Source organism: Moschus berezovskii, chromosome 20, assembly GCF_049115385.1.
Source record: "Moschus berezovskii isolate FMDL1 chromosome 20, NW_MosBer_1.0, whole genome shotgun sequence".
NCBI classification, from domain to species: Eukaryota; Metazoa; Chordata; class Mammalia; order Artiodactyla; family Moschidae; genus Moschus; species Moschus berezovskii.
This window is the reverse complement of record NC_142479.1, coordinates 63297478-63319631: the sequence shown is the minus strand read 5'-3', so window position 1 is coordinate 63319631 and position 22154 is coordinate 63297478. Positions and strand designations below refer to the sequence as shown.

Below are 22154 nucleotides of genomic sequence, written 5' to 3'. Positions count from 1 at the left end.
GGATGAGAGGTAAGGGAAGAGTTTATTAGGATAGGACACTTGTAAGAGATCAGGGTGGGTAGGCAAGAGAGTGCTGTGCTGAGAACTTAGTGGGCTCCATTTTTATAATCAAGGAGAAAGGAGTTGCAAGAACCCAGTTTTAGATTTAAATTGCTGTGAGGTTAAGATACGACTTTTGGTGCCTTCAGATTGAGTGTGTTTAGGACTCAGGAAGATTCTTGGTGGTGATGGTTCAGTGATGATTCAGCTCTTACCTTTCATTTCCTTCTTCCCTTCCTTAGACACAGCTAGTCTGTATCAGACTGGAGCCAAAAGTGCCACTTGTTGGGATAACGTACCTTGGTAAGATTGTGTGTCTTTAGTTCCTTGGTTTGATGATGTCTGAGTTGGTAATTAGTATCAGTTGAGTCGGACACGACTGAGCGACTTTCACTTTTCACTTTCATGCATTGGAGAAGGAAATGGCAACCCACTCCAGTGTTCTTGCCTGGAGAATCCCAGGGACGGCAGAGCCTGGTGGCTGCTGTGTATGGGGTTGTACAGAGTTGGACACGATTGAAGCAACTCAGCAGCAGCAGCAGTTCAGTTCAGTTGCTCAGTCATGTCCAACTCTTTGGGACCCCATGGACTGCAGTACACCAGGCTTCCCCGTCCATCACCAACTCCCAGAGCTTACTCAAACTCATGTCCATTGAGTCGGTGATACCATCCAACCATCTCATTCTCTGTCATCCCCTTCTCTTCCCTCCTTCAATCTTTCCCAGCATCGGGGTCTTTTTCAATGAGTCAGTTCTTTGCATCAGGTGACCAAAGTATTGGAGTTTCAGCTTCAGCATCAGTCCTTCCAATGAATATTCAGGACTGATTTCCTTTAGGATGGATTGGTTGAATCTCCTTGCTGTCCAAGGGACTCCACAGTTCAAAGCATCAATTCTTCAGTGCTCAGCTTTCCTTATAGTTCAACTCTCACATCCATACATGACTACTGGAAAAAAACCATAGCTTTGACTCGATGGACCTTTGTTGGCAAAGTAACATCTCTGCCTTTTAATATGCTGTCTAGGTTGGTCATAGCTTTTCTTCCAAGGAGCAAGCATCTTTTAATTTCATGGCTGCAGTCACCATCTGCCATGATTTTGGAGCCCAAAAAAATAAAGTCTGTCACTGTTTCCCCATCTATTTGCCATGTAGTGATGGGACCAGATGCCATGATCTTAGTTTTCTGAATGTTGAGTTTTAAGCCAGCTTTTTCACTCTCCTCTTTCACTTTCACCAGGAGGCTCTTTAGTTCTTCTTGACTTTCTGCCATAAGGGTGGTGTCATCTGCATATCTGAGGTTATTGATACTTCTCCCAGCAATCTTGGTTCTAGCAGTGATTAGTATAAGATGCCCATATAGTTAAATCCAATGATGATTGTGCCCTCTGAATGTTTTCACCCCTAAAGAGCCTTACCGATTCTTAGTTATAGGCATTGGAGTGCATGCTGTGCGGTTAAGCAGAAAAGAAATGTGTTGAAGATCCCTGGGAGGACCCAGGGCCAAACCCTGAGGTTATGAAGACCCCAAGGAGCTTCTGTAGCTGCTGAACCACTGATACATTGGAATGAACCCAAGAACTGGGTGGCTGCCACCCTCCAGAGCCAGGTGCCTCAGCCACAGAGTTCCCTGTGGAGCAATAGCTTGGCATCACTGGATTCAGAATCTGGTTCTCAGGCAGGTGTATCTGTCTGGAGGAGGCCAGGCCACGTGCTGGCCCCTTAGCTGCAAGAGAGTCTGAGACCATTGTTTTCCTTTCTACTTTGGGAGGGTAGGGCCCACAACATAGGAGGTTATCAAGATGTATAGAAGGTGTTAAGAAGGTTATGGGGAGTCAGATGGCAGATGTCTACCACGTGGTTTCCCGTGGGTGCTTTTAAATGACGGCTTATTAACAGAGTTGAACCATGCAGGACCTTTGATTTCCTTGTTCCTTTCATCTCCGACACCCACTTAGCAGCACATGCTGTCTTCTATTCTCTTTGAAATAGAGGCTTCTTCCTTTCCCACTCTCTCTGCATGTACCCGGTACGTGTCTTCTTGTTTCTCTGTGGCAGTTTCCTGGTAATTTCCCTTCCTTCAGCCTCTTCCTTCCCAAGTAAATGTTAGCTGTTGTCATGAGTTAATCTTCCTGAAAAACATCCATTTAGCCACGCTTCTGCCTTGATGGCTTAGTGGGGCCCGCTTGCCAGTTCCTGACGCTGATGCTCTTCAAGGTCTCCATTAGCAGCATCTGCACTACCCTCTGCTTGGAGCTGTGGCACCTTTGAGAATGGCTTCATATCATATGTTGGCCCAACCAAGAGGCTGGATGGGGCTAGAAGAAAACAGCCACACGTAGCATCCTCAGCCTTTCAATGGTGAAATGCCTGTTATGAAGGTGTTCCAATCACCGCGGGTATATTTTTTCAGCCAGCATGGGAGCTCTGTGTGCTTTGGTTTGCCTTGAAATTGTTTTTATGAAGTCTGTACTATGGGTAACATATGCTGGATAATGAAGAGGGGATGAAAAATTAGTCCTGAATGAATGACTCAGTCCCATGCTGCTGCTGCTAATTGTAATTTACATTAGGAGTGGTAAAGCAGCAGCAGTTCAGTGTTTTATCAAATGACACAAACTTCCAAACAGCCTTGAAATCAATCCATTTATTGAATTGGAAAATCTTGTTTTTCCCATGGAAGCAGTTTTGGCAGCGGGCCTTATCTTGTGGCCTAACCTGGGACGGGGTGGAGAAGACATACACTAAAGCCGTTTGCTTTCCCTGCTTTGCCAAGACCAGGTGCTGCTGATTACGAGGCCACGCTCAGTGTGGCTGGCATAGTGCTGTCCCCGTAGGTCCCTTGGGAATCACTCACATGATCCTGGCCCACTCGTTGCCTTGGATACTAGTCTAAGCTTCAGCTAACAGAACAAGCTACTCTTTATTTTCAGTACACAATAAAGATGACATATACATCCATGCACACATGCAAAAACTTACTGACTATTGTGATAAAATAATTTTTATAACCTTTCCATTTGCTTATAGAAATGATGTATGTTCATGGTAGAAAGTTTGAAAAAGAGGAATCATCCACACTTTCCACTCCCTAGAGATCAGAACTACTTGTGATATCTTGTTTTTTAACTCTGTGTCTTCAGCGTTCGTGTACTTGAATATTTGGAATAAGAATTACGGATCTGGCTGTGTACCTCCTCTCTCCACTCAGATTATGTTTGGGTATATCTCATGCTATTTAACATTCTCTGAAAAGATGTCTTTTCTAACAAGTTTATTGAGATCTATATCTAGTACCCATGTTACAAAGTTTGCCGGCTTCCAACAGAGTTGTGCAACCTGTTGCTAAGTCACTTCAGTCGTGTCCAACTCTGTGCGACCCCATAGACGGCAGCCCACCAGGCTCCCCCATCCCTGGGATTCTCCAGGCAAGAACACTGGAGTGGTTTGCCATTTCCTTCTCCATGTGTGAAAGTGAAAAGTGAAAGTGAAGTTGCTTAGTCATGTCTGACTTGTAGCGATCCCATGGACTGCAGCCTACCAGGCTCCTCCATCCATGGGATTTTCTAGGCAAGAGTACTGGAGTGGCTTGCCATTGCCTTCTCCAGATGTGCTTTAAAGGTGGTGTCATGTTCCCTCGTGGCTCAGAGGTTAAAGCGTCTGCCTGCAATGCGGGAGAGCTGGGTTCGATCCCTGGGTTGGGAAGATCCCCTGGAGAAGGAAATGGCAACCCACTCCAGTATTCTTGCCTGGAGAATCCCATGGATGGAGAAATCCCATGGTGGGCCCACAGAGAGTTGGACATGACTGAGTGACTTCATTTTCACTTTCATGTTCCAGCACATGACCCAGAGTGTTCTTTAACCTGTGCCTTCAGGTCAGACCCTGAGGCCTCGACAGAATTGTTTGTATATTGTCGACATATTTAAAGTTAATTTTTCAGTATAGACAACTTCTTCATATTATCTCTCTGTGACAAGTATTTTTATTTTCACTTTATGAGGGAGCAGACTGGAGAGTTAATTGTGTATGTATGTGTGTGTACACACTTAAATTTCATCCCAAAAGGTGTTTATAAGAAAAGGCAAGGACATCATTTTTGGTTCCTCACTGAGCTCGTTAGTGCAAATAGACTGGCTCCTCAGGCCAGGGGGGCATGTAGAACCCCCATCACAGATGCCCAGGTTTGCAAAGGTAGCACCGAGGGGAGACCATCTGTTTCATGAAAGAATCACAAAAAGGATCAGTGTAGTATTCCTTTGAGAAGGGATTTCTTTTGCTTGTTTAAAGCAGTTATGATCTGTGTAATCAGCCTATTTAGTATGCAGTTCTTTAATTTGGTTCTTAGAAACCTAAATTTCCCAAGGGTCTCCGATGTTGGAAGTACTCTTGCTCTGCGTGTCCTCAGCATTTGGATGGGGTGGGAGGGGGAGGGGGGAGAGCTCTGCACCCATCTGAAACAACATCTCTGGATGAGACTTTCTGATTCTCCATGTTGAAGAGTTACCTCTTGTGTCTTCCCTTTTTATTAGGCTGTTTTACAGGAGTGAAGGTGGATTTAGTGGAAAATCTAGACAGGGAACTATAAACAGAATTTGGCCTCAAAAAAGAGTGTTTAAACCCAAATTAGGCCTGTGGCTCAAGGTAACAAACTGAGCTCATACATTAAAGAACCACTCCCTCATTGCCAATTCCCACTGAAATGAACAAAGGAACAGACAAACAGGATTGCCCAGGTTCATACAGTTGCTGCTGGTGATGAGAATCTTGTTTTGTATTACGGGTCTTGGTTGCAAAAATTCCGTTTGATGTGCTTCTTGCTAGGTTTATTGTTCGTTTCTATCTAGCAGTCTTTGGGATGAGAATTAGGAGGCAAGCCAGTTTTTCCTTTTCTTCAGTAACTTGATTCCCCCCACTCTTCCTGTGGTGCATCTACTCTGTTTGCTGTATGTTCTAGTTTCTGACTTTCTTTATAAATTATGTATTTGTATAGCTTCGGCTCTGCTCCAAGTTTTTGCCTGATGCTCTGAATCTTAATGAGTACTGCTGGGAATTGGGTGGCTTTGCCTCGGAAGGACAGGGGAATAGTGAATGCTGTGGCGTATATGGCAAACCCTAGTCTTACTTTCTGTTTGTTCTCCATGACGCTCAGTTGTTTATGTCGGAAGGAATAGGAGTGAGTCAGACTCTTGGTTTGGGGAGCAGAAAGCAGTGATTGGCCAGTTTAACCTACATGATTTCTTCATTCTGCAAAACAGCTTGGATGTCATTGTGCACAGCAGCCTGTGAATTTATACTCAGGTTTGATCCACTCTGTCTTTTAAAAAATATATGGTTTATCAGATAATTGAATAGAAAGAAATGAATAAAGGAAATCTTTGTGATTTTGTTTTGAATTCTCTGGTGACAGGCATTAATGTATTTTTAATCATCAAGGTGACAAGTAGTATACAGAGGCTTTCAGTCGGGGCAGTGATCTGGGTCCACAGACCCTTGATCTCCAATTCTCAAATCCAAAAAGCTCTGAATATTGAAAATGTTTTCATAGTTCATTTGAGGGCAAAACTGGGCTGTGAGCTGGTGTGAGGTTGTTGGATAGTGGATATTTGTGCATTTCAGCGGAAATTTTAATAGTTTTGAATAGGACGTTGCTCCAGACCCTTCTCTGTGTGTTATATGCCATATGGGATGTATACCATATTATCCTTTTGTAAATTAGAAAAATCATGAATTTCAAAACTCTGATGCCAGAGGATCGTACAGGGAACTGCCCAGGCTATTACAACAGCATCAGGCACCCCTTGTCCCAAGCCTCTTCCAAGGTAGTGTTGAGACCTCTGGGTTGAATTTAGAATCCTAAAGCAGCATGCTCCATGCCTTTAGGGATATTTCCGGTATGGCTGGAGAGGCCAATCCTGGAGTCAAAATTTTAGGATCAGAGAAGTCTTGGGGCCTAAGAGATCATTGGCATCATTTCAGGGTGAGGAAGTTGTTCAGGAGAGATTGGAGTAAATCAGCATGTCGAAGGTCACACATTTTTAGTGATCCCAATGTTTTAGAGCTTCTCAGAATGATGCTCTTTTCAAATGCAAAATTAACCTCTAGAGATATAACTGTGTCATCTTCAATTATATGGCATTGGGGAGGAACTGTTTTAAAGTCCAAAATGATTATTTTATGTATTATTATGCAGTTTTTGCACACTAAAGTTGGTAGCCCTTACATTTTCTTAATGCTGTAACTGTATTATTAAAAAACATGAATCTAGAATTTTTGGAATGAGGTTACCATAGAAATGAAAATAAAATACAAAAAGGACACGTTCGGGTATAGCTAAGAATTGAAAATCCACCACATTTAAAATCAAGCCAATGCCATTATAGTTTGCAGGGGAGCTCAGACATATTTGATTGGCTTGAGGGCAGTTACTGGTCATGTCTTTGGTCCAACTGTGGAATTAAATTGGTAGCTAAGTGTTAGGCCAAATACATGTTTCTAGTTCATGTATCAATGTATTCTTGAGACTTTCCCCCTTGTTTTCTTAAAAGGCAGGATATAGGGTAGGTGTGTATTGTATAAGCCGGGATGAATCAAATTAATTCCTTTCATGTCTTCATTTGTGGAGTGGAGCTAATTTCACACTTTCTCTCTAAGGGCCCTGATTTCCTGTTGCTCACCTTCAAAGCAATCACAGAAAAATTGTTGCTGTCAGTGATGTTTGGTGCACTTGGTGGAGACCTGGTGAGGGGAGGCCCACGAGCTGCCTTGCAGGATAGTAAAGAGCGATGATTGTGCTTCCATTAATATTTCTGTCTAAGGACTTTGAGAGCCTCAGAGGTCATACTTTTTATAATGAAATTAGAAATTATTTATTTTACTGAGTTCATTAACTACAGTTGTAGGGGCGGAGGGAAGGCAATTTTTCTAGAGTGTCAGATGAGGTGGGAGAAATAGGATTATGACCAGAGATCACAGGAATGCTACGTAAATGCTCTGCCTCACCCTGCACCACCTCCCTGACCCCAGAGAGATGAAGCAAATATTCCAGCAATGGAGCTTTGAAATCCCAGTGACCAGGGTTTAGTCCTGGTGCCTCTCTCCAAATTCCTTACTCCCTCCATGCCTCCTTAAGGTGGGGGCACAGCCACCTTCATGGGCTTTTGGTGACTGCATAGCATGTGCCAGATAGGGAGTCAGCATTGGTGTGTGGAGGCCATTCTTGCTCAGAAATGGTCAGTAATGACTGGGCCTGAGACCTGGCTGTTAACTCCTGGAGGTAAGAGAAAGGGGTAATGTGGGGGTGTTCCTGAGCTCTCATCAGCCCAGGAGGCTGGCTCAACCCCTGGGTCTGTAACAGGCAGGGGGTTGGCTGAGGCACAGTGGGTGGGGTGGGCCTGAGAGCAGACCCCTGAGTGTAGTGTCCTTCACCTGGGCTTCGTAAGAGGTGAAGGATCTAAGAGTGGGCTCTCTTTGCAGATTGAGGACAAAACACAAAATTGCCGTGGCGCAGACAGTCTCAGCAGAGACCCTGATCCATACGGAATGTTTTGTCCATGGAAGGCTTCTCTTGCACCCAGAGGGCCCTCAGATGACTATAAGGAAAGCAACATTTTTCTTAGCAAGCAACTTAAAACTTGCTCCAGGGTTTAACCAAAGCCTCATGGAGACCTCAAAGTTCCACATTATAGAGCACAGAAAAAATGCCCTTGATTTAAGTATGGCGAAGGACAGGTGCTAGTAGTTTTATTCACCAGGGCCATGAGAAGACCACAGAAATGTTTCCAGAAGCATCTAGTTTTGAGCAGCTTATACACAAAGAGTAAGTTTGCTATAAAACAATCAATCGTCTGTATGGAATTGTTGATACTGATCAATTCAATACTGGAAAATGACTAACAAATAAATTTTTGTTATTCTCTAATTATTTTTCAACCTTTTCCCTTAACATTAGGTCAAGGAGCCAAACTTTGTTTCTTATGGTTCATAATGAGAAGATTCTTGTCTGTGTCTCTGGGAAGATACTATTCCTCTAGTCAATATATCTTTGGACACAGGGTTGCAGTTACTTTAAAGACTGAGATTATTATTAATAAATGCTTAAAAATACTTCCTTTTTTCCTCATATAACTTTAAATTCTGTTTTCAACAGGAATATTTTCTTGATGTAATAAAGATTATATCAAATCAGTAACCATCATCATTCTTAATGATGAAACATTTATGACAATTTTATTAAAACCAGGTGCAAAGATCAGCACTGTCATCATTTTGTAATTATTAGTAATATGATTTTGGAAGATTTGTGTAATACCGTGAGACCTAATAAAGAAAAAGAAGAGTGATCTATTAAAAAGAATGAGCTAGACTCATCCTTATGCGTGGACAGTGCATTTGTATGCTAACAAAACTTGGAGAGAGTCACCTAAAAGCAGTTATGTTTAAGAATTTAGTAAAGTGACTTAGACATTATTCCGACAATTCAGCAATCAGTAAGAAACTACTACGGGCAAAATACATGGTTTGTAGCATGTTGCTCCCAAATAGTCATGAACAATCCAGAAATAATCTTAAGAGAGATGAACAGGAGGTCCAGTGCTTGGGACTCCATACTTCCAGTGCAGGAGGCACGGGTCCAGTCTCTGCCTGGGGAACTAAGAGCTCCCATGCCTAATAGCATGTGCACCACCCCGCCTCCTCCCACCCCCACCCCACCGCTGCCAAAAAAAAAAAAAGATTTGGCGAAGAAAGCTATAAGAACATTATTGAGAAAAATTAAAAGAAAATTTGAATAAGCTTGAAATGTGAATAAACTGTATTCCTGTATGGAAAAATAGAATATCATAAGGATGTTATTTCTTGCCAAGTTTGGTTTATATGTTAAATGTAATGTTTTTGTATTTTGAATCCATTTTTATTCATTTAACATTTTAAGAATTTAGGTGTCATTCTGTTAAGAGTATATAATGTGTGCTTAAACATTCCTTCATTTGCCTAAAATTTAGGTCGTTCCCACTTGTTTTCCATGATAAGAAATGCTGTGAAGAAAATCATTACTCGTAGAAGATTCTCTCATTATATTTTGTATTTCTTATGACAGATCCTCATGTGTGAAATTGTTCGATCAAAAAATACAATTTAAAATACTTAGTGTTGTCAATAGGCAGTTTGGTTAAACAACTTTAATCAAAATCTCCATGGGATTAAGAAATAGAATAGCAATTAATTTGGAAAAAAGCAGATGACTATAAATAGAGCTGAGTAAAAGTTTAAAAAAAATTGTGAGGAAGAAAACTGGGTTTCCCAACACTGTGAAATGTTGTGAGGATAAATTATTGAAGTCAGTGAGGTATGACCTAGAAATAGAATTTGGTCTCTGTGGAATATATGCTTACTACCAACCTGTGAGTTTGAGTAAGTTATTTAACAGGGGGAATTGGCATCATTGGATAGTTCTTTGAGAAAAAATTAATCCTCACCTGGTTGTATTGTTGTTCAGTCGCTAAGTTCTGTCCAACTCTTTGTGACCCCATGGGCTGCAGCATGCCAGGCTCCTCTGTCCTTCACTATCTTCTCCAATTTGCTCAAATTCATGTCCTTTCAGTTGGTGATACCATCTATCTCATCCTCACCTGGTACCATATACCGAAATAACATCCAGCTGGATTAAAAGGGTGAAGTATGAAGCAAATGAAAATCTCAGAGGAAAATCCCTGTAGTCACTCACTCAGCAGATGGATGGTCACTGGGTCAGGTGTCTGCACCCGTGTGTCACAGCTCTGACCTTGGAGGAGCTGCAGATGCGCAGAGGAATGTGGATCAGCCTGGCTCTGCCAAGAGGAAGGCACAGATGCTGGGGTGGCATTGAGTGGGTGGGTCTGCCCTGACGAGGTCTGGGAAGGCCTCCGCAGGGAATGGAAGTTTGAACCTGAGAGAGCCCGAGGTGGTGAGACCAGGCAAGGAGCCCTCCAGACAGAAGGGCCATGTGTCTGAAGACCCAGAGGTCATGCCAGCTGGACTGAAGACAGAGATTGAGGGTGAGACCGGACACTCGTGGGGAGTTTGGCAGGAGCTGAAGCTTACAAGGCTTGAATAGCATGTGGAGCTGCTGCTGCTGCTGCTAAGTTGCTTCAGTCGTGTCTGAAAGTGAAAAGTGTCTGAAAGTGAAAAGTGAAAGTGAAGTCTCTCAGTCGTGTCTGACTCTTCACGACCCCATGGACTGCAGCCTACCAGGCTCCTCCGTCCATGGGATTTTCCAGGCAAGAGTACTGGAGTGGGGTGCCATCGCCTTCTCTGAGCGTGTGGAGCAGTTCATAGTAAATCTTGAAGGTTTTAGGGACTGACTGAAAACAGGGCAGTGCGCTGTTGTGTTTGAAAGCCTGGACTGGGGGAGACAGGAGAGGGGGTCCTAGGAAAGTGGTGGAGCACAGGTTGGACGTGGAGGTGCCTAGGAGTTGGGATAGTGAAGTTGACAGACTCTGGGACATTTCGGAGCAGGATGAACGAGCTAGACGGGTAGTCACAGTGGGCGCTGGTGCTCAGGACCCAGGTGGAGGGAGCAGAGGTTCAAGTGGTCTTCCTTGCAGCCACCCTATTTGAAATGACAGCCTCCCGACTCCTGGCAGGGATTTTTCTTTTTTTTGGACCATGCCCTGTGGCACATGGGATCTTCAACTAGGGTTGGAACCCAGGCCCCCTACAATGGAAGCATGGAGTCTTAACCACTGGACTACCAGGGAAGCCCTGGGATTTTTATTTCTTTGATTTACTAATGTGTCCTCAGTTTCTAAAAACTGCAATTGGCACCTGGTGGGTTGGACAAGTTGTTGAACAAGTGAACTAATGAAGGATGAGTTCCAGATTTTTGGCTTGAGCAGCTGGGTAGATGGGGCTGACCTTTCCTAACACGGAGACCCTGGACTCAAGCAGGAGCAGGGGTGGAGGAAGGTGTGTCAGCTGATGGGCCCAGGGCCTTAGTATGTCAAGAAAGAGGAAGGAATCCAATGGCAAACACTGGACTAGGGAAATATTTACAACCAACAATGTGGATGCCATCTTTAGTATATAAAGAGTCCATGAAAATCAGTCAGCAAAGATCACTAATGTTAGTAAACAAAAATGATAGTATAAACATGAGTAGAAGATCCACAAAAGATAAAGGATACAAATATTTGGAAAAAAAATTCAGCCTTATTAATACTAAAGAATCCTAACTAAATCAGTATGATACTTTTTCCCTCTCATTAAGTAATTAACAATTTTAAATAATAAGAATAGCAATAACGTGGTCAGAGTGTAAATTTGTGCAAGAGTTTTTGCAAAGTAGTTTGGCACAATGTATTAATGTGTCTTAAAATCTTTTGATCAAATAATTTTTTATGAAGTATATCTTAAGAAAGCCTGAGAAAAGCTAGCTTCTCCTGCCATGTACCTGTCTCCACCTGCCTGGCTTGACTCAAACCCTGTCTTAATTGTGAAATACCCGAAGAGGGGCACAGGTGACAGACGACTGAAGACTGACTGGGAATGCAGAGGGCTCTGTATGTCTGGGAACAGTTTAACAACTGGAGAACTCATCAGTGAATTTCATATTGAAATATTTGTTTTTTCTGTTGTGTTTCCAGATGAAGACTGTCAGCGTTGCCTTAGTTTTGTGCCTGAATGTTGGTGTGGACCCTCCAGATGTGGTCAAGACCACCCCTTGTGCGCGTTTGGAATGCTGGATTGGTAAGTGCAGGTCCCTCCCTTACCACCTGTCGCAGGAGTCACTGCATGGGGTTCTCGGCTTGGCAGGGCCTGCCTCCGCTGTCTTGGTCCACTGCAGGCCTGTGATTGGTTTGTGTAAATCTGAAGATTTTATATCTTCTTGCAGTTATATAACCTTTAAGGTATTTTAGATACATTCACTTACCATTTGCAGTGGAGAGAGTGTCTCAGGAAAAATTGATTAAATGATGACTATTGGATTATATGATTTTCTCCTTTAAATTTGCCCTGTATCTGGTACCTAGTACCAGTTACATACACTTAAACAAACAAACAAACCAAAAAACCCTGAAGCACTGATGCCCGCACGCAGGTGCCTCAGTTGCACAATGCGGAGTCCCACCTACCTCTTTCCAGGAGGAGGCGAAGTTGTTCTTTGTCATCGTCCTCCCAGAGCATCTTAGCACATTATTGACTGGAAATGGTGCAGCACAACCTTCACCTGTTTCTGAAGAAGAAACATTAGGGAGAAAGCTTTAGGCTCCTACCACTGACAGGACACTAGCCAAAGTTTTTTCCTGATGTCTTTTCTAAGTTAAGAAGTTCACTTCTGTTCTTAGTTTGCTGATAGTTTCTGTCAGGAATCAATGTTGAATCTTATCAAATGCTTTCTCAACATCTAATGAGATAATAACCTGGCTTTTCTTTTTTTGTCTGTTGATGTGGTGAATTATATGGATTGATCTTGTTGAGCCAACCTTGAATTTCTGGCATAAGCTTCAAGTGTTTTATCTTTTTTATATGTTCCCAGATTTGACTGCTAGTATTCTGTTAAGGAATCGTGCATTTCTGCTTATGAGAGTTGTTGGTCTATAGTTTTCTCATCTTGCAATGTATTTGTCTCGTTTTGGTAGCAAAATAATGCTGGTCTCATTAAACAAGTTGAGAAATATGCCCATCTTTCCTGTTTCAAGGAAGAGTTTGTATTGAATTGGGTATTATTTCTTCTATAAATTTTGGTATAATTTACCAGTGAAGCCATCACAGCATGAATTTCCTTTGTGTCCACCATTGAATTTTCAGCTTTCTCTTGTTGGTAGGATTGGAGCAAGTCATACCCCACCTGTCTGCAGCTTTCTCTAGTCTAAGCAAAAGCAGAAATTCCCTTTATCTGCTTTAAACAGTAAAATTTACAGATTGTTATGATCTGAATTGGGAAACAGGTTTCCCCCCCCCCACTTTACTTACCTATTTCACTTTTTGGGGGTATCTTAGGCTGACAGCCTTTGTCTCACAGCCTCCTGCCTGCAGCCCCTGTCCTCCCCACCCAGTGACAGTGGCTGATTTCTGTGGCCAGTGTTCTTAGATGCTTTCTTGGCTCTCTGCCATCCCTTGGTGACTGTGCCGATTGAAATTGACTTCTTATTAGCCACCACTGACTGTTTCCACTTCATTTACCCCTTGTCAAAGCTGAATTTAATCAGTTGTTTTCTATTTCCTCCCTCTGTTACTATTCTTCTGTTAGGTTTTCTAACGTAAGGCTTCTCAGCCCAGATCCCAGTGTAACTCCTGGGGATTGTGTGGGCGGTGGTGTCTGAGTGGAGAAGTGCTCCTTCCGGGCTGAGGGGCTTCGGTTTTCATCAGATTCTCTAGGGATCCTTTGCCTTCTACATTCCTGCCCCCAAAGAGAAATCAAAGAACCCTCCCTCACATCTCACATAGTCTCTTTGATCAGCAATTATGGGACAGTGTTAATAAAAATGCAGAGAATTCCTTACTTTCTTCTTGATGTGAAATCCAGCAAACGAATAGATTTTTAAATGTTATAGCCTTAAAAATTTTTTGCAGTTTAGATATGCAATCTACTTTGTAATCACTTCAATAGATTTTGAATTCAGCAGGGCATATTGCCTTTTGTGAGTTGAAAATTTTTCATTTGGCTTTTATTAAAAAGCAAGTCCTTATGATGGTGATTTCAACAACATGGGATAAGGGAGGGGTAAAGTCTTAGAGATTGGAATCAGCAAATTTGTAATGGTGTCTAGCAGCCTATATGTTAGTTTTTATTTTGAAAAAACATTTTCAAAAGTTGCATGTGGAGCTCTAAGCAGTTTTTTTCCTCATTGATTTGAAAGTAAGCTGCTGAAATGATGCTCCATCACTTCGAAATCTATTAATGTATGATTGCTACATTCAAGAGTTTCTCTTTCATAATGAAAACCTGGTCCTCACACACAGGGGATTAACATGGATGTCCCACTACTGGGTAAGTGTTGGGTTGTATTTTCAGGGTTGCCACATGTCCCCATAAGGTCCTTTACGGCACAAAGACTCTTTCCTGCTTCACATATTGTCCCTAATTTAGTTTCATTCAACCTGGAACAGGCTTCAGTCTTTCCTTAACTTTCATGACCTTGATACTTAAAAGGTCACAGGCGCTCTGTTTAGCAGAATGTCCCCAATGGTTCCTTGGGATTACATTTTTTTTATGACTCTTTGGCAGGAGTGTCATGGAAGAGATCCACCTTCCCCCGTGGATCCTATCAGGTGACACATGACTAATCTCATTGCTGGATATGTAGCTCTCTTATCATTTGATTAAGTTGGTACCCGAACTTCAGCTTAAGACTCCCCCCTTCCCTTTTGTTGTTAATAAGCATTTTTGGGGAAGAGGTGCTTTGTTTGTGTTAATGTTTCTTTCATCATCAGACTTCCAATTTATTCGACTTGAACTCATGGCTTGGCTGGTGAGGCAGGGAGATCCAGGCTTGATGACAAGTTGGTTCTGCCTTTTTCAGGATGGTATGCCTGGAGCATGTCATGACTGGGAAAGGAGTCCTGAGGAAGACCCCTTGCAGGGCTTGGTACCTTCTAATAACCTAAAAAGATGCTCCCATTTAGAAGGCAGCCAATCGATGTTTTATACTTGGTCTTAGCATTTTGTGCTCCGTCACCAGAAGTCAAAAGGTTTTGTACTCATCATGACCTCAGCTTATTCATTCCAGCTATTTCACTCAAGCAGTCACTTAACCATTTGGAGCCTTAGTTTCCTCTGCAAAATGGAGCTAATAATGGCACCCACTTCTTGGCTGGAGGGCGATTAACTGGAACATGAACAGGGCTCAACTTGGGGACTGTTCACAGCCAGGAGCAGCCACCATGGGCCTGCACTCGCCTCCCCACCCCACCCAACAGGCCAAGGTGCTGGGTAGGAACCTGAGCTGTTCCCGCATCTGTACCGCCTCTGCTCCTTCTGTGTGCTCGCCCCAAAGAGAGGGGAAAGAACCATGTTCTGTGCCTGGGTCTGGGTGGGGATTACAAGTTCATTGCTTTATGGCTGCAGACACACACCAGACTGGTGAGACTGCTGGTCGAAACTGCCCTGATCGTGGGGATAAGGGGTCTGGAAACTTGAGAAATAGGCAGATTCTTACTTTCTAGTCCCTTTTGGTGTACCTGTGTGCCTACAGTCTCCACACACGTTGGGGAGAGTCCTACTTCCAGAGGCTCAGAGGATGTACGTGAGTGTCCCTGAAGTGGCCCTTTAGGTTTTCCTGTGGTGCCACAATAAGCAAGTAGAAGATGCACTGTGCTACCCAGCAGTGACAGCCCACCCTCCCTGCTGGACTGCTGCACAGCCAAGGCCCAGATTCCAGCTCCAGCGAGGGAGGGGGAAAGGCATGTAGGCCCGGGGTAGCCCAGCAGGAGTGGGTGTGCAGACATGGGTGCCACCCCTCTGTTCCTCTAGACAATAAGATGCTGTTTTATTTCATGGAGGCGACACTCAGGGAAGCAGGGGAGAGGCTGTTTGGTTTTATGGCCTCACATTAAACTAAAAACAATCCCACTAAAGAACAGCACTCCTGTACCTGAGAGGATCAGTGTTTGAAAGCGGAGTGTAGATGAGCTGAGCGCTGAAGGGGAGGGCATGTCATTTAGCCTTGATGTCTTTTACATCTAGCTAACAGTAGCCGTGTTTCAGAGGCAAGATGGCTGTGAATTCATTGGATGCTTGGCAGTTCTGTCATCCTAAGAAAATATTTGGGAGGCACTTTGTTTTTCTTACTTCTTAGAGTAAAGCATTTTCTTCTTCCCTCCACATGTGGATATTAAGAGACCTGTGTCGATGAGCTAAAAATAGTGGTAGAAAGCCTTTGCGTGCAGCTCTTGGTTTTACAGACATTTTCACAGCCTGTCGTCTGATCCTTATATCAGACTTGGACTTGACGGATAGTTGAATTGGTCAACAGATGTTAGGTGGAGACCTACCTGTTAAGTGCAGAGGTATATATAGAAATGTATTCATGCTTCTTAGGATTTAGTTTTAGACAAGACAGCACAAGAGAGACAGGTCCCTCGAACTCAGCAGACATGGTGGACCTGGAACAAGCCATATGGGGGGGGGTGGGGCCTGCATGGGAATGTGAGAATGAACCCTGGGAGGAGAAGGAGCTGGTTGTGGGCACAGCCCTGGGAGTGCTTGCTGGACTTGTCTGGGCCTTGCTGCTGGATGCTAGATGCAACCTGTGCCTGCGCCTAGGCCTCTTGCTCTTATGAACTTTTGGTTTAAACCCTGTTCATATTTCAGTGAAGAAATACTTAGGAAATGCCCACTAAATACAAGCTATGGAGAAGTACAGATGTTCCTTGAGCAGTGAGTTCTGCATGTTTTTAAATTTTTAATTTGCGTCAAAGTATGTGAAGAAAGCTGATCACCGAAGAATTGATGCTTTTGAACTGTGGTGCTGGAGAAGACTCTTGAGAGTCCCTTGGACTGCAAGGAGATTCAACCAGTCCATTCTAAAGGAGATCAATCCTGGGTGTTCATTGGAAGGACTGATGCTAAAGCTGAAACTCCAATACTTTGGCCACCTCATGCGACGAGTTGACTCACTGGAAAAGACTCTGATGCTGGGAGGGATTGGGGGCGGGAGGAGAAGGGGATGACAGAGAATGAGATGGCTGGATGGCATCACCGACTCGATGGACATGAGTTTGAGTGAACTCCGGGAGTTGGTGATGGACAGGGAGGCCTGGCGTGCTGTGATTCATGGGGTCACAAAGAGTCGGACACGACTGAGCAACTGAACTGAACTGAACTGAACTGATAGCATATGTGGGGTTCCCAGGTGGTGCTCCGGGTAAAAAAATCCACCTGCCAGTGCAGGAAATGTAGGAGATGCAGGTTCAATCCCTGGGTCAGGAAGATCCTCTGGAGAAGGGAATGGCACCCTACTTCAGTGTTCTTGCTGAGAAATCCCTGGGACAGAGAAGCCTGGAGGACTACAGTCCATTAGGTCCCCAAGAGTCAGCGTGACTGAGCATCTGTGCATAGCATGTGTATAGGAGGGTACACTGATCCAAGTGTATAGCTGACAACTTTTCCCAATCTGAGCAGACCCAGATCAAGAAACAGTATTATCAGTGGCCCAGAAGCCCATCTTGTCTCTTGTCACCTTCTAGTCACCCCCACCCCAAACCTCCACTGTCTTGACAGAGTCTGTTAGCTCTGCTGATTTTGCTTGTTATCTAAGTGGGAGCATTGGAGGCACCATAGGCCTTTTGTGGGAGTGACATCATAGAAGCGGTATTTTAGAAAGACTCACTGTGCTGGTTGGTCTCCAGGTGGGTTGAGAGAAGACAGGTCAGTGAGCCCTGCTGTGCCCTCTGCCCCCTGTAGCATCTTTGGGAACTGACTGGAAGCAGGGAGTCTGTATAGTGTCAACACGAGATGCTGCTGGAACGACCAACACCAACATAGTTGATGCTGGTGGTGACCATCACGTAATGACCAAGGTAGTCGCAGGCTCTTTTGCAGGAAAATTGGATAGGACGTGGTGGTCAGGGTGTGTCAATGTGAAGAAGATGGGAGGTAAAAAAAGACTCCACTTCTTACATTGGCTGAATGCCAGCACCACCAAGAATCTTTGTGACCTTGGACCAAGTTGTCTGACCACTTTAAGCTTCAGCTTTCTCTTTGTTATGAGGTAGGTTGGACTAAGTCCATGTCATTATCAAGTTCTAAGCATCACGAAATACAGAGGGTTATGCTGAAGAGCTTGCAGGCAAGATTTATGAAGAGCTACAATTTTATACAAACGCCACTTACCATCTACTTTTCCTTCCTTCCATTTTTCCACCCACCCGCCTACTCACTCACTAACCCTTCATTCATTAAGTAGAAACCTGTGAAGGCATTAGAAGAGAAGTGTTTTGTTCAGATAGAACTACAATTTAAAATTTTCTTCACCCCATGTCAGATTGATAAAATTGTCGGCAGTATCCACCTGGGATTTTGTTTTAGTTTACTTAAGTTGTTTAGTTGTTTATTTAGTAAGTGTCGTATTAAATGCACCATTTCAGTTGTCCTCATCCTTTCCCTCTCGTCCCCTCCCTCCTCCCATTCCCTGTCATATTATTGGGAGGAAACCATAAAACTAATTGACCGCAGGGACGCCTGTGGTTTGGATGTGACAGCCTCACTTTGTTGATCGTAGTCTGATGGACTACTGTAGCTGTCCCTGCTCTTCCCTCAGGTGGCCGTATTTTGATCCAAGACAGGGGGAAGAAGAGGGTGTGCTGCTGTCAGGCTGCCACTGCTGATGAGGGCTATTGGTGAGGTGCATGGAGAAGCACGGTGTGGCTCTCTCCAGCTCCCACACGCTTTTGACATGCCCTCCCTGGGAGCAGCCAAGGGAGGAAGGGGCAGGTGGGGGCCGGGGCTTTCCGGAGGGCGAAGTCTGAGGACTTGGTGTACCTTTGGAACTTCCTCCCTCTGTTTGTCTTTGTCATGATTCTTTAGAGGATGTATCTAAGAGCTGCCCCTGATCAGTGTGACTCCTGGACAGGCCTTTATCTGTTTACAGAGGAAACCATTTCTGTTGTCTTAGCCGCAGATTAGCTGTAGCCAGAGCGCTGTGTGGAAGTGAGGGTACAGGAGTTAGAGGCTTTCAGACCAGCTCTGGCAGTTACTCTGTTGGTCTTCACACACAGGACATGACCAGCTGTTTGATGGCTTCTGTTTGTGGAAACTGTTTTCTGCTTCCTTTTGCACTGTTACACGGTTTTGTTATTGTTGTTCAGTTGCTTAGTCTGAACTCTTTGTTGACTGTATGGACTGCTACACCACGCCTCCCTGTCCTTCACTATCACTTGGGGTTTGCTTAGATTGTCCATTGAGTCAGTGATATTACCTAACCATCTAATCCTCTGCCATCTCCTCCTTTGTCCTTCAAGCTTTCCCAGCACCAGGGTCATTTCCAGTGAGTCATCTCTTCGCATCAGGTGGCCAAAGTATTGGAGCTTCAGAATCAGTCCTTCCAATGAATATTCAGGATTAATTTCCTTTAGGACTGACTGATTTGATCTTCTTGCAGTCCAAGAGACTCTCAGGGTCTTTTCTAGCACCACAATTTGAAAGCATCAATTCTTCAGCTCTCAGCCTTCTTTATGGTCCAACTTTCACATCTGTACGTGACTAGTGGAAAAACCGTGGCTTTGACTAGATGGACCTTTGTTGGCAAGTATGTCTCTGCTTTTTAATACACTGCCTAGGTTTGTCATTGCTTTCCTTCCAAGGAGGAAGCGTCTTTTAATTTCATGGCTGCAGTCACTGTCCTCAGTCATTTTGAAGCCCAAGAAAATAAATAATCTGTCACTGCTTCCACCTTTTCCCCTTCTTTTTGCCATGAAGTGATAGGACTGGATACCATGATCTTAGTTTTTTTAACGTTGAGTTTTAAGCTGGCTTTTTTTATGCTCCTCTTTCACTCTCATCAAGAGAACCATAGGTGCTAAAATGACAAATGTGGATGAAAGGAAACAATTAAGGGACCAGTAATAAAACCAGTTTTCCCTGAAAAGATAAAGAGTTGTGATTTCTTAGCCTCCCAAGGAGGCTTAGTAGATCTGTAAGTCAGGCTAAACACAGGTAAACCTCAGGCTCTGTCATGTTGTCTTTAGTCAAAGGTGACTTTGAAGTGAATTGTCTAAGAGGAAGCTCTGAAAGAGAGGTTTAGCGAGGAGGAAATGAACAAATAAAAAACTTTCTCCTTCTCATTGCTTTCCCAGATCCTCTGTCGATGGGACCTCAGAAAGCTCTGGAAACCATTGGTGCAAATTTACAGAAGCAGTACGAGAACTGGCAGCCAAGGGTAAGCTCTTTATTTGCGTTCTTTTTCTTTCTTACAGATAAATCTAGTTTCTTGCTTTTAAACAGTCTTTGAATCCAGATTCTTGCCTCATACAATCCAGTGATTGGACACTCCCTACGGCAAGCCTGCCTCTCTCTTCTGTCTGTTGATGTGCTCCATAGATTCATAAGGAAGCACATGCCTTAGTGTGAGTCATTGATTGGATGGTCTAATTTTTATTTTGCCTAAGCTTTCCCACAAAATGTTTAGGAAAAAGTATTTTTCATGTTACTCTTAAATCATGGTTTTTATTTTGCACAGGAAATGTATTTTCAGTAATACTCTGTGACCTCAACTAGTTATAGCTATTTCTCCCATCTTCAATTTTCAAATAGTTGAGAAAAAAAGCAGTCAACATTCAAAAGGTGGCACCTATTATTATATGCTTTGTCTTTGAATCAAAAGGTAAGGTTCTTTTTAAGGAGACAGTTACCAATTACTGGGTCTTTTGTTGCCTATATCTTAAAACTTTTTTTAAAAAAAGAGATGTGGCATAGAATATAACTGTGTCAAATTGCCTTTAAGATCTGAAGTTATTTGTAAACCACCCAAAGACCTATTTTCTTTAGTCTTTGTCATTAACTAGTTTGAGGATTTAATAATTCTAATAGAAAATTAGAAATCTGGGGTGTTTATGGAGGTTCCTTTCCATACAGCTTTGTGTGATTCTGGTCCTGGAATTTTCTACAGGACGGAATGGGATGGGTGGAGGGGGTTTGAGCGAGTGGTGCTGCCATCGTGCCTCCTGTGGGCCTTTGCTTCTGCTTTTAGGGTTATGAGCCTAATGGGAGCCAATGTCTCAGAGAACCGGCTTGTTTAGGACTTTTGTTTGTGGACCATTTATCCATGTGATCTGGAATTCGGGAATTCCTCATGGATTATTTACATTCTTGAGAAGAGAATAGCCAGGAATGAATATATTCCTGCCTGTGATGGTGCCCTTGGTAATTTCTGCTTTTGCTTACGGCATCAGGTGACTAATGTCATGAAACATCTCTGTGCCTCAGGTGTGTCCTTGTGCTTTGCATTTCTGACTTGTCAAGTCAGTAATAATGGACTCTTGTTCATTTTTTTTTTAAATTTGTTTTTGGCTGTGCTGGATCTTCATTTCTGCGTGCAGGCTTTCTGTTGTGTCAGAGAGCAGGGGCTAGTCTCTAGTTACAGTGTGTGGGCCTCTCATTGCTGTGGCTTCTCTTGTTGTGGAGCACAGACTCTAGGCTTGCAGGCTTCAGAAGTTTGGGACTCAGTGGTTGCAGCTCTAGAACTCTAGAGCACAGGCTCAATAGTTGTGGTGCATGGGCTTAGTTGCTTCGTGGCATGTGGGATCTTCTCATATCAGGGATTGAACCCGGGTCTCCTGCATTGGCAGGTAGATTCTTTACCACTGAGCCACCAGGGAAACCTCTTGAATTCTTTTTTTTTTTTTAATTTTTATTTAATAAATGATATAAAGCACAATGCCAAAAACATTAACAGTTAAAATTTCACCAAATGAAAAAAATACTATAGAATACACAGTTGTAAAAAGCTACATTAAGTTATTTTACAACTGCCTCAAGCAGCAAAAAGAAAAAAAAAACCCAATGCCATACCTAAGTTATCCCTCTCTCAAAATAATGCCATTTATGTTACAAACCATGAGCATCCCATCAAAAGACGGGAACTGCTTTTGTTAATTCATATATATATATATATATGACTGTATTTAGAATTCTTAGTAGAGTTTCACATGTTAGGGTCTGGAGTTGCCCTTCCCTCAAAGGAACAGAGGACACTCACGATAATGCAAGACACACAGCGAGGTTTATTTCCAGCTAGCTGGGGTCCAAGTGTCTGCCCGACACAGCGGGTTTCAACAGGGACCCCAGCTAGCTGGAAATAAACCTCACTGTGTGTCTTGCATTATCGTGAGTGTCCTCTGTTCCTTTGAGGGAAGGGCAACTCCGAACCCTAACATTTGGGGACTCGTCCGGGATTATAGGTCACTGTGAAACAATAGCTATTTACTCAGCCATAGTAACAATGTAGGATTTCAGAGGCAAATATAGAACAGATCATTTAAGAGGCAAATAAACTTAAATAGGACACTCACGATAATGCAAGACACACAGCGAGGTTTATTTCCAGCTAGCTGGGGTCCAAGTGTCTGCCCGACGCAGCGGGTTTCAACAAGGACCCCAGCTAGCTGGAAATAAACCTCGCTGTGTGTCTGGCATTATCGTG

At 43.4% G+C, this 22154-nt stretch overlaps 1 protein-coding gene across 2 annotated transcripts in view; it reads left to right on the top strand.

Moving 5' to 3' along the window:
• The window catches only part of RPTOR (regulatory associated protein of MTOR complex 1), a 325518-nt gene that overhangs the window by 56414 nt on the left and 246950 nt on the right, over positions 1 to 22154 (top strand). For both annotated transcript variants that reach the window (XM_088829259.1, XM_088829260.1), the window contains exons 2-3: positions 11658 to 11760; positions 19810 to 19892. In XM_088829259.1, coding sequence (XP_088685385.1) covers positions 11658 to 11760; positions 19810 to 19892 — 186 coding nt within the window. The remainder of the gene's footprint in view (positions 1 to 11657; positions 11761 to 19809; positions 19893 to 22154) is intronic.